This window comes from Xiphophorus maculatus, chromosome 2 (genome assembly GCF_002775205.1).
Source record: "Xiphophorus maculatus strain JP 163 A chromosome 2, X_maculatus-5.0-male, whole genome shotgun sequence".
NCBI classification, from domain to species: domain Eukaryota; kingdom Metazoa; phylum Chordata; class Actinopteri; order Cyprinodontiformes; family Poeciliidae; genus Xiphophorus; species Xiphophorus maculatus.
Window position 1 is genome coordinate 5,368,306 of NC_036444.1, and position 12,350 is coordinate 5,380,655.

At 39.8% G+C, this 12,350-nt stretch overlaps 2 protein-coding genes across 2 annotated transcripts; one reads left to right on the forward strand and one right to left on the reverse strand.

Annotated features, from left to right (window-relative positions):
• Positions 1-1,033: 1,033 nt before the first annotated feature.
• bcl2l14 (BCL2 like 14) lies at positions 1,034-5,478 on the reverse strand. Its single transcript, XM_023324489.1, has 6 exons — positions 5,417-5,478; positions 4,258-4,477; positions 3,949-4,026; positions 2,665-2,723; positions 2,316-2,588; positions 1,034-1,168 (listed from the first exon to the last, which is right to left on the reverse strand). The coding sequence occupies exons 2-6, from the start codon at positions 4,469-4,471 to the stop codon at positions 1,151-1,153; spliced, it is 642 nt and encodes a 213-aa protein (XP_023180257.1). The 5' UTR covers positions 4,472-4,477; positions 5,417-5,478; the 3' UTR covers positions 1,034-1,150.
• A 2,178-nt stretch (positions 5,479-7,656) lies between these two features.
• On the forward strand, positions 7,657-12,269 carry snx20 (sorting nexin 20). Its single transcript, XM_005795922.2, has 3 exons — positions 7,657-8,122; positions 9,585-9,727; positions 10,803-12,269. The coding sequence occupies exons 1-3, from the start codon at positions 8,113-8,115 to the stop codon at positions 11,472-11,474; spliced, it is 825 nt and encodes a 274-aa protein (XP_005795979.1). The 5' UTR covers positions 7,657-8,112; the 3' UTR covers positions 11,475-12,269.
• Positions 12,270-12,350: the final 81 nt, after the last annotated feature.

Below are 12,350 nucleotides of genomic sequence, written 5' to 3' on the forward strand. Positions count from 1 at the left end.
GCGCCACCACAGCAACCCCATGAAATAATATTAATCATAATAATAACCTCTGGTTCAAACTACAGGAGCCACAAGATTAAAATAAAGTAATAAGATAAAAAAAACACAACAATACTTTATTTTAGTTAAATAAATACATATTGAACTCACAACCAGCTCCCAGATCCAAACTAATTAGAAAACTTTTATGCTAGCGACCCTTCAGGCTTTTATTTTGTAGCAGCAACCGGAAGTGCAAACACGGACCGTTATTGCAGCAAATTGGCTTCAGCCTGAGGCAGCAGCTGCTTCTGAGGGTGTGTATATTTATATCTTTGGATCTTAGAGTTGTCACACAGAAGCTGTAACTTTTCTCTCGCAGTTTGACAGGTTTGGCAACATGGTGGCTGAGGACAACTCGTTTTTCTTCACCTCAGATAGCATCAACACAGTTTCTAGCAGCTGGAGTCTGTAATTTGGGGACAGACACCTTCTAAAGACACATCGGTCTTTTCGGGACTAAGATCCGGTCCAAATGCAGAGGACCAGAACTTTTTGGAGTTATGAGTTAGGTCAAAGTTCAGCAACCTTTACGACCGCGTGAGCTACTTTTATCTTTGACCTACTCTCGCTAAACAAAATTTGTATAGAGCTACATACGTGAAAAAGTTAGTTATTTCAACAAAATCTACTGCAGGAATTTATTTTTAAATGAACACAACAATTAATTAAAAGGGATATTTTTACCTCATGTTTTATGACATAATTGCCATTTATTTTTATTATTTCAGCTTAGGTCCAGTAGATTATATTTTTAAAAACATAAGTAAAATTTTACTGATTTTAAAACTATATATTTTTTTCTTTTTCCCTTTACTTACAAATGCATTTGTGTCTCTTTAATGAATTAATTTTTTCCTCATTTTCCCCACAACTCCATTTATTTCTATGTATAGCTGTGCTCATTTATGAGTACAGTGGTTCTGATCACAGAAATCCCCCAAAAATGAAAAAAACAACAACAAAACAACTAAATGATTCCAGCTGTGATGATCAGTTTTCTTTCGCTTTGATTTTATTTCAAAACCTTCAGAGCAATATCTTAATAATAAAAAATAAATATCTTCACGTAGTTCACAGTTTATTTTTCTCCGTCTGACAGATCCGCTGTTCAGTCAAAAGCTTCCTCCTGATGGACACAGAGAAACAAGATCAGAGTGAACAACATTTTAAATAAGCAAAAAAAAAAGGGGAGAGACTAATTCACAGAAAAACCCATTTTGTAGAAAAAAAACAATGTTACTGTTAGGAAATGTCTCAACTGGATCAAAATCTGGAACATCTGGGACAAGATTCAGGTTGGAGAAAATGTCTCTCCTGATTGCTTCCTGCTCCTAAAAGCTGTTATTCTAACATACGTGTTAAATTCGAGGCCCGGGGCCAAATTTGGTCCGCCGAAACTTTTTATGTGGCCATTTAGAAATGACATCAATCAGTATCTCCAAGTCTTTTGTTCAAATTCACGCAAAATCAACAGATGCCCGCATTTTTTGCTAGTTCATTACAAATTTTGTGCAAAAATGGTCAAAAACATTGTGTGTAAGTTATGCTAACTGTAATGAAGACTGAAGCTGGTTCAGTTGTGGATAAACAATCACTCCAGGGTGTCGGGTTAGAACAGCTGATATATATGTTCAGGTGAGTTAGTGAAAGAAGAGAATGTCCAAGTCCAGAATTGAGCTTTACTTGTTTTTAATTAGCTCGGGAGGTTCAGCCATACATATAAGGGCACTTGTGTGTGTGGTGCGTGTGTGTGTGGTTTCATTCAATGGACGCACACAATAGAAAGAGGTTATGAACGAAGTCAGCCTTGAGAACCGCAACACTCTACTCAAAACAAGCTGTAACAAATATGAACATGAAGCCACCCAGTGGCTGAAATAAAATACTGCACCTAAAATACTTTGATGAAGAAACCTAAACTAGAGGGCTGAAAACAAATAATTAAGTCTTTTGTACACTAACTCTTACCAGCAGGTGGCAGTATTTCTTATTTTTATGACACGAAGGCCTCAGATTTTCTAGATATTAAGTTATTGTCAGCAATCGATATGGCAAGTAACAAAAAGTCACATTTACTGTCATATCAAAGCACAAATGTTGCAAAATGTCAAAATCTTTGCTTTTAATTGTAAAAAAAATAAATCACAAAATTCTGGAGGGACTAATCAATGCAAAAATAAGTTCAATATTATTTAATTTTAACAAGTATGCAATGGATGCACAGACAGCTACTAATTTCAGTAATCAAACCGGATCAGAACCACCCCTCTTACCCAGCCTCCTTGCTGCTGGACCCAGCCTGCGTGGTTCTCTGCGATGTATCGGGCTCCAAAGTTCTGTATCGCCCTGCGGTGGACCACAGTGACGGAGGACAGTCTGCTGGTCACCTCAAAGGCCCAGGCGATCCTCTGCTTCTGGACCAGACCGTCTGGGCATGCAGCCTGGCCCGGTGGCGCCACCAGGTTCTGCATGATGCACGTCAGCTTCTCAAACAGGTTGTAGTCCAGGTTCTGGAGCTGCTGCTGCAGGGCCGGGTTCTGTTGGAGCTGAGCGGGAAAAGAAACTGTGGTTAAAACAGAGTTTTGTCCTGTGTTTTGGTTCTGGTTCTGGTTCAGAACACACCTTCACATTAATGTCATCTCCAAGTGTTATCATCAGCTCGACGAGTCTCTGGATGATCTCTGCAGCAACACAAGAAACCGATCAGAACCTTCACCATCTAGACCAGGGATCAGCAACCTTTTCCATTCAAAGAGACACTTTTGCCCCCGTTGCTACAAAATAAAATTAATCTAGAACTGCAAAAAACGATATTCCAAATATATACTACATAAAATGTTTGATTTTGTTAGCTTTCATAACACTAAAATTTGAAATTTATTTCCAATTTCAGATTCTGGTTCAAAACAAATCTTGTGCCATTTAAGAAAAATAAACTGTAGGATAAGTTGAGCCTCTTCTATAAATTTTCATGATGAAGAAAGATAGGTAGTGGGAATGCAAACAATTGACTTATGATTAATTGTCGATTAATGGTTTATTAGATTAAAATCGGCTCGATTAACTAATGACGTCCGCCTTAGACCTTTTTTTTAGTGTTGTAGTTCGGCCGCCTATCCAGCAGAGGACGCCGCTGGTCAGCCGTTGGTCAACTTATTAACCGATAACTAGGTAGCATAGCTTGAAGCTAGCTACTTTTTGAAGCCTGTTGTAGATATTATAAGAACATTAAAAACTTAGGGATGAAAAAATGAAATAACTAGAATAGGATGCAGCCAAATTAAGGCGCACTTTCGTGGTGGAGGAGCCAAAGTCATAACTACACCTGACCAAGCATCAGGGCTACAGCCGGATAGCAATCAATACCTACAAAGCTCTACCATTAGCATACAGTGTGTTTGTGGTTTTGGCACACAGAACATATCAGTAATGTTACACCATAGGTACATAAATTAATAATATGTTTAATTAATTAAAATCAATCCATAATGGCAACCTGAAAAAAAGCTAACATTTCTTTAATTCAGAAGAGAACAGAAAGTAGTCTCTCTTCACAGTTAAAATGACAGTAAATGAACATACAGACAATGTCTACGTGTTTGTTTTGTTTTTTGAATTAAGTCAGCTTTTTTAACCAGCTCAAGAAAAATACAGTCAGTAATTGTGTTTAGCACAAGAAGTGTATCGTGCCGTGAGAACTAGGCTTAAAGTGTAAGTTGATTTTTAGATTGTTTTGTGTTGTAACACTATGAAACCTTTGCAAAAGTTCTGTAAATTAATATTATTGCTGTTTAGCAGCAGGACAAGGGCAGAGTTAGCTGTGGTGGTGTTGTTAAATCCCAGAGAATCGGTTAAAAGTGCAGCTACTGTCCGGGTAGCTGAGGGTATTTTTTTTTACAGTCTCACCATCTTGTGTCGGGAGGTTCTGCTCGGTGATCGGTGCCGACTCAGCAATCTTCGCCAGCTGCCTCGGGACATTCTGGGCTGTGTAGCAATCCGAAGTTTCGTTACAGATGTCAAAGTTTTTCTTTTTAAAATATAATCAGTTTCATAGCAAAAATAATCTAAAACCATGTTACTATGGAAACACAGTCATACAGAGGTGCTACCTGCTGCAATAGGAAGCAGACAACTGCTGGAAACATCTGGGATGATTTATTTTTTGTAAAAAGTTGCTGCATGAACACTCAGCAGCTTCTGGAGAATGTTTCTGACCTTTTTTTGCAGACCCAGAACGATCTAAGGAGTCAGACTCTATATCCAAGGAGGGTGTTCGAAGAATCAATATTTTATCTGGTTTGCGGGGTGACGGGGCTGAAGGCCTCTCTGGTACTTCTGGTCCTTGGAAATACACCACTGGAGGTGACCTGAGGTTGCAGTATTTCTCCACCAGCCGCAACACTTTGTCATGATCCTGCAGACTCTCCATGTTCACCTGCAGAAGACGGAGCAGAAAACATTTCATTTTTCCACATGTCCAGCCTGTTCTGACCCTTCCCCAGTGTTGCCAGATTGGGTGGGTTTCCTGCTGCTAAACAGCTTTGGGCGGGTTGTGAAAATGTGGGCCTCTTTTCACATTTGGGAATTTTTAGAAAATATTTAGAAGAAATTTCTTTCTAAATTGTTATATCAGAATATGTTGAATGTGACATGATCAATGATTAGTAAATGGAGTATTAGCGGCGATATGGGCTTAGGATTTTATCACAATATTTTGTGGTACTATTTTGATCATAAAAATCATGATAAAAACAATTTATTCCTTATTTTTTAGGTAACTTTATGGCTGTGTGGCACAACATTCATAGCATCACAAGATGCTACTTAAGTGTGATTTATTATTCAGTTATTAACATGAGTTTCATTAGAGTTTGAGTTTCTTTTTAGGTTGGGTGGGTTTCATGTTATGGGGTTGAAAACTGTTAGACCTGGCAACCCTGCTCCTCTCATCCATACATTAAGTATGTTTTATTCCAGTTGACAGGATTTTAAACTTTAGCCTCATATTTCTGAACTTTTCCTCGAGCAGCTGGAACAGCAGCTGCAACACGTTCAACTATCCTAAACCAGCCAGCAGAACAAATCACTGCTTTTTTTGCCAACACACCCGGTAAAATGATTTTTTTCATAACTAGTAGTAGTACTAGTATTGGCTTTTACTTTTTAAAAAAAAAAAAAAAAACCCTAAGCGGTGAAACATAAAGTGTTTGTCTAAAATTAAGTTCCTGCTCCAACGTTTTAGTTTCACTTTCCACAGAAACAACACAAAAGCACCTGAACGCGCCTAAACGCCCCAGAAAACGCGTCCGTACTCAATAAAACACACAGGTGTGTCTTTATTGGGGTCCGAAACCGAACCAGAACCAGAACTCACCTTTGAAGCCGCTACTTCAAGCCGCTGGACGCTGTACTTCCTGAAGTACGCTTACGGCCACTGGGTGGCGCTGCAGCCCTTTAGATTCGCTTCATTCCTGACAGGTAACGGTCAGGTAACACCATGAAGCAGAGGGTGGGACGAATATGATCTTTTCATGCAGTTTAAACTATTTTTATCATTAAAACCTCCGTCTTTGGGGGCGCCACTGAAATTTAACTTAAACTGTGCAACAGCTTTTTTTCTTTGTCACTGAGCCTGATTTCAGTTTAAGCCAGGGGCGATTCTAGGATCTGACCTTTAGGGCTGCTTAGCCCCCAGCAGGTCTAATATATATATAGTATATATAAATATATATATCTGTATATATATATAATGGTCTTTACTGTTTTCTTTAGAGGCTGGTTCTAGACCAAATTTACCACAGGGGACAGTGTAGTCAGTGTTTGTTTATGGAGAAAACAAAGAATTAAACACAAACACAGCAATATTTCATCATTTAATAATGTGAACCAAAGAGCTGATTGTGTCTCCAGATTCAGATCCTGATCCAGCAGGTGGAAAGTGTGATCCTATCTCAATACAGCAGCTAAAAGTACAGCACTATAATTTTTATTCATTGTTAAAATAAAATTGTGAAGGTTGAAAAAATATCTACCACTGAATATTTAAAAAAGACATTTATTTAGAATAATTTCTTTAGAATCGCCACTGATTTACACCCAGAGGTGGGTAAGGTACAAAATAATTTTACTCTGGTAAAAAGTAAACATTGAAGAAATGTTACTATTTTAAGGACTAAAATGACAATAATTCATATAACAAACAAAAATAACAGTCAGACAAAATAGTTTTCAAAATCAGTTTCTTTCAATAAAAAACACTTATAACACTTTAATAAAAGCTGCAGGTGTGTGTCTGGTGAATCTTTGGTTAAAACATGTTTGTTTTTCATTCAAAGGGTAGAAAAGATAGAAATTTTACTCAAGTAAAAGTAGAAATACTTTAAAATATAATTACTCAAAGTACTGCGCACTAAATATACTCCTAAAAGTAGGTTTGTTTATTTTCAAATAATTACTCAAGTTTCTACAAACTCTCAGACTTCAGTTCTCTACTCAGCCAGCAGGGGGCAGCAGAGCGTCTGCTGGCTTTAATCTTTAATCTCTCATTTCAGGGATTAAAAGGTTGTCAAAACGTCACCATCAGGAATCCCCACTTCTCCACCTTAATCCCAATCTGAACCAGAGAGATGAGGCTTCATGTTGTGGGTCCAGATGGACAGAACCGGGCCGCGCCGCAGTAACGCTGCGTCTCAGCAGTTAATCCTGCTGCTCGTTGCATGACGTCTTTATACTCTTGTTGTTTTCCGTCAAAAGAGCTTAAAGAGTCCAGAGGGAGATTCAACACACACAACTGGACATGTGTCTTAAAAGGACATTTATTAAAACTCAATATCTATTTTGTTCAGTTTTAGCTGCGTTATATTTAACAATTACAAACGTTTTCAAAAGATTTTCTCAAAATGGAGAACCTGAAGGAGGCTGGTGCAAAAATTATGTTCAGATGGGAGCTGGATGGAGTCAGAGGCAGATTACAGGACGACCAGCCGCCCAGAACCGACTGAGTGGACCGGGCCGTGGACCGGACAACCCGGCAGAGGAGTGGATGTGCTTCCCACTGACAGTCGGGTTTAATTCTGAGGGGAAAAGTGGAAAAAAAAGAAAAGCGTTAGATAGATAATTTATATTAGTTATATCTGATTACTGCTTTAATCTGGCATCTTTAAGACTTTTTTCCTCCAACTTTATTCCCATGTGATTATTAATTTATTCTCGTAATATTATGACTTTATTCTTGCATCATTCCGACTTTATTCTGGTACCTTTACGACTTTTTCGCGAAATTACAACTTTTTTCTCATACAATCGCGAGTTTCTTCTATAAATTTGACTTTAATCCCGTATGATTATTACTTTATTCTGGTAACGACATTATCTTAATTTTATTGCGATTATGTTCCTACTTTATTCTCGCATCATCAGGACTTTATTCTGGTAAAGTCGACCATGTAGCTGACCTTAATATTTCCTGTGTTTTATTTTGGCCCTTATTGTTAAACTTAGTGTTGATGTGTGTATTATAGGCGTGTCTAACGGACAGTTATGTATCTGTTCAATACGGGACGCACGTTTAACGGCCAAATACGGGACGACTCCGTATTTTACGAGATGGGCGGCGACCTGATTCAGGGGAGAAACAGTTTTAGGATGCCAAAGCTAAAGCGTCCCTAAAACAGGGCTAAAATCGCCACTGGTTTAAGCCACAGAACCAAGATTATATCAAATCCTTCTTTCTCACTGAGGCTGACTCCTCCCGGCTGCTGTGTCGGCTGCTCTAAAACAAGCGCTCCTCTGTCAGTTTGCTTGCTGCTGGACTTTGTTTCACTTCCTTCATTTCCTATTTTATCAGCAGCACTTCCTCATTTTAGCACCACTATGTTCTGAGTTCTTGACTTCAGCAGGAGCTTCACAGCCTCCAACAGACCCGTTCAGTCCCAGAACCAGTTTAATGATAGAACCAGTACAGCTGATCCAGCAGGTCCAGTAACGAGAGTGGCATGAACCTGGACGTCTCCCAGCAGCGGTTCTGACCTCTGGGTTTTTCCAGCGAAGGGCTCTGAAGATTTGGACCAGATGGCTGCAGGTACTGTTGTTTTTATCAAGTGGTGAGTTTTTTGTTAAAGGGACAGTTCAGCTTTATTTCTGATGAATCAAAGTTCTGATTTGAGATTGGGTTAATCAGAACATGAAACAAGACCGGGTTCATTAATCGGTCTTCATCATGGTGACCTCTTAACTATCTTTAAAATCAGAACTTTATCTTGAAACAGATTATTTTACCTCAAAACTGCATGAAGTTCTGCAGCTGCAGATTTGTGTTTATTCAGAAAACGTCTGCAGATTATATTACACTGTTGGAGCAGCAGATTAGATCAAAGTTATGAAAATCCTCCACAGTTTCAGCAGAGAATAAAAGCTCCTTTTAATGAGCGGAAAGGAAAAGGTTAAAAGAGAAGCAGAAGAGTTTTCAGAGCATTTTCCCCCCCTAAAAGAACAATGAGGAAGGTGTTCAAACTGACATGAAGATGCTGCAACCGTTCAGTCAGCGTTTCACAGGCTGCAGTCTGGACTCTACAACGAGCTTACAGTGGCAGTAACCCAGGGCGCCACGTATTTTCAGGTGTGGGGGGAAATATTAAGGGTTATTTGTACTGGATGCAAGTTTTATAGTACTGCATATTATATAAAACTCATAATTTTATATGTAGTGTGGAATAATATTACATTTCCATTTAATCTACACAATACTGGAATATTTAAAAATTATAGTATATACTTTTGGGACTAACATGGAGCAATCTCTTATTGGACATTTTAAACCACCTGTGGATTTACCTGCCTATTAATTTACTGTGATTTTGTATGAATAGAGTTTTTTTTTAATATTTGTTTCTTTTTGATGGGACACCAAACTGGCTGAAGCCCAGGGACCCTTATCCTTCTAAATCCGGCTCTGCAAAGGCTCAACATAGGATATAAATTAAGACAAATGCTAAAATAAATTTGTAACCAGTGTATAGATTATAAAATAGGGGTTATAGGTAACTAATCACCCATATATATATATACATATACAGTGCCTATAAAAAATATTCACCTCCTCTGATATTTTACTGTTTTTGTTGCTTTTTCAAATCAGTCATGTAAAAAAATCAGATGTCAGAGTAGAAACTAATTTCTACAAGCTCTATTAGCTGGACCTCTGTTAAATTAGGTCAGTCACTTTAGTATCTCATTTTATGCTGGATATTTCAGTTGTCATTATTTTGTAGAAATGTGTTTTTAGAGTTTTTTTTAATTATGTTGATCAGGACTGAATGTAAAAGCAATACAATTTAGCGTTTAAATCCTAAAACTTGTCTTCTGACTGGTTTTTCACTGTTTATGTCATGTTGTTGGTTTGGATCCTGGTAAGGCAGCTCTGCAGATCAGAAAGGACATAATTTCAGAGTCAGATCAGTGGGGTTTTTATCCATTCTAACTGTTGGGGCAGAACCGTTTCCCTCCCACTGATTCAGGTCTGTGTCTGATTCTGGGTGTTTTAGGCGAGAGGCCCGGTTGTTCCAGCTTAACCACTAAGGAGCTCCAACAGAACTTGAAGCTGGCGAAGCAAAATGAGCGACCGGTCCGGCTGCTGTTTGAGATCCCATCGAGTCGAATTGTGGACCAGCTGCTGAACAAATACGTGGTGAGACAATCAGCAGAAACACGATGCAGACAGTAAACAGGGGGAGTCAACTGGGCCTGTGAGAAGAAAACAAATTACTGAGAACGTCATGCAGCAGTCAGGAGAGTCAACTGTAGCAGTAACGTATGAAACGCCAGCGGCTTCATATACACATGAACTATTCCCGTTACTCTGACATTTTACAATGTGCAAATAGTGTGTAAACTACGTGATGTTTATGCGTCAAAATGTCGCAGGTAATTAATCAATCAAGTTGATTTGTATAATATAATTCAGCAACAAGACAGCAACGATTTCTGATTCTCACGTAAACAGCAGAGAATCAGAAACCGCCAATGAGAAGAAAAGCGACTCGGACCATCAGGAGGTAAAGTTTCCCAGAAGCGACATAAAAAAACCACTTTGGTTGCATTAACACTGCAATCTGAAGTGACCCAATTCTGACTTTTCTCTACCTTAATGTGACTCATATCTGATCTTTTCATGATAGTCTGAACAACACAGATCAGATCTTTTTCTAACGCGGCCCACTGTACTTAGATATCTGACAAGTATCCAATCTTTTCAAATGTGACCTGAATCTGAACGGTCAGTTCACATTCATCTGACAGAACGTCATCAATACTCATTTTGATGCGTATTCGACTCATAAACATCACATACTTTGCACATCGTTTGCGTTGTATACACGTCATAGTAACATGAAATGTTCATGTGTGTATGACCCTGCTGGCGTTCCTTCATTTTGGGAGAATGGTGATCAGCCAGTGCTGACATGTGAAGCAGATCTTATCCGAATGGCAAAGGTCTACAGTCAGACACTGTTTACTGTTCATTTGCTGTGAGAGGTTTGAGTGACAGACCCAAGCACAAGATCATGTCTCCATGTTTGCAGTTAACAATAGTCACCCCAAGTCAGCGACTTTCTTGCTATGTTTAGCAAAATTTTAGACACAAAAAAAGATATCTTCCAAACTCGGAATCGGCAGGTCAGGCTTTTCAAATATCGGATCGGCCAGAAACCTACAATCGGTTTAACCCTCCCCAACTGTGTTCATGTTGTCTTCCTCTACAGGCGTATCAGATCGTCGTGATGCGCTCTGGCAGCTTTGATTCCTGTTGTGTTTCCATCGAGCGCCGCTACAGTGACTTCCGGAGGCTTCACCACAAACTGCTGGAGGAGTTTGACGAAGAGCTGGAGGACGTTCTTCTGCCCCCGAAGCTCCTGACGGGAAACTTCAGCCCAGAGAACATTCTGGAGCGCCGCCTGGCCCTGCAGGACTACCTGGCCAAGCTGTTCGCAACCCGCTGCGTCAGACACTCCGCACACTTCTCGGAGTTCTTCACCGAGCACGAGCAGAAGCAGGCCCACGTGCTGCTGCGAGCGGGTCAATTCAAGGCCGCTCTGGAGCAGCTGCAGACGGTCCTGGAGATCCAGGAAAAGCTGCTGCCGTGGCAAAAGTCCACCCTGACCGTCCCCGCCCTGTCTGCGATCGCTGTGTGTTACCGGGACCTGGACGAGCCGGAGCAGGCCTTCTCAGCCGCTCAGCGAGCTCTTCCTCCGGTGAGGCGCTACGGACTGAAGCCCTATCGAGCGCCGCTGCTGGAGCTGCTGGTAGATCTGGGGTACCAGCTGGGTCGTCCCGTGGCTCAGCTGCAGGACGAGCTGACGGCCGTCAGGAACGGCGAGAGAGGGGAGGTGTGCTTCCGGTCGCTGAAGGAAGTGGTGATCCACAAGTTCATCTGAGGAAGAGCAGGAACCCAGACTTACCAGAGACCCTATGAAGAGAAAGTCTGGGTTTACTAAAAACCGAAATGGCCTCAAAGCGTAAAAAAGTTACATTTGAGAGTGAATTCCCACCTGTCTGTTCAGTTCGCTTCAATCAAACTCTAGTTTGTTTGTCTAAAGTCCGGTTCATTTGTGGAGGTTTGAATGAGCAAACTCTGCTTCACCTACAAATTCAAATGCATATGTGAATACCAAGTGGACCAGAGACCTGCTAAAGCCCCAAAGAAGTTGCTGTAAACTTTTCTTTCTCCCCCATCAGTCTGTCACTCTTTTGTTCTGGATGTGTTCCTTTTCCAAAGTATTTTGGGAACAGTTTTATAACTATGTTTATTCAAAAATATAAGCAAACGTTCAATTGCATTGGGAAAATGTCCTGTTTGGGCTTCAACAAAGGGCCAAAATAAATCCAAAAGATTTTTTTATTAACTTATTAATCAAGTTTTGAGGAGAATGTTTGTTGTTATTGTTGAGTTTTAATAATATATGCTTGCAATCTAATGTCTATCTGATCAAAAGGGAAGAACAACCACATGATTTGTTCCTAACTTAAGTGTCTGGATGATCTGTTGTCTTAATTTATTTTTACATGAGGTTACTTGGCACGAATGTTACTTTATGTAGGATTTTCTGTCAATTCTGACATTTCTTTTATTATTTATGCTACCCCTGTCTAATTTCCACATTCTTGTTTTTGTTGTACGTTGTCACAAATAAAGATGCCTAAACAATTAATGAAAGAAAAGAATCGAAACTCTTCTCCTCCTCACCAGCAGGGAGCGCTAAACACCAAGATCAGCCGGAAGCTGATCAACTAATCCAGGCTGATGACCGTTG

Excerpts from the sequence above, each read along its gene's own strand:
- snx20 (XM_005795922.2), top strand. Across the intron at positions 9,728-10,802 it reads AGCTGCTGAACAAATACGTG|GCGTATCAGATCGTCGTGAT; the intron begins GTGAGACAATCA and ends CTTCCTCTACAG.
- bcl2l14 (XM_023324489.1), bottom strand. The coding sequence starts at position 4,471 with ATGGAGAGTCTGCAGGATCATGACAAAGTGTTGCGGCTGGTGGAGAAA. Across the intron at positions 4,027-4,257 it reads TTCTGGGTCTGCAAAAAAAG|CCCAGAATGTCCCGAGGCAG; the intron begins GTCAGAAACATT and ends ATTGCTACACAG. Across the intron at positions 2,724-3,948 it reads GAACCTCCCGACACAAGATG|AGATCATCCAGAGACTCGTC; the intron begins GTGAGACTGTAA and ends GTGTTGCTGCAG.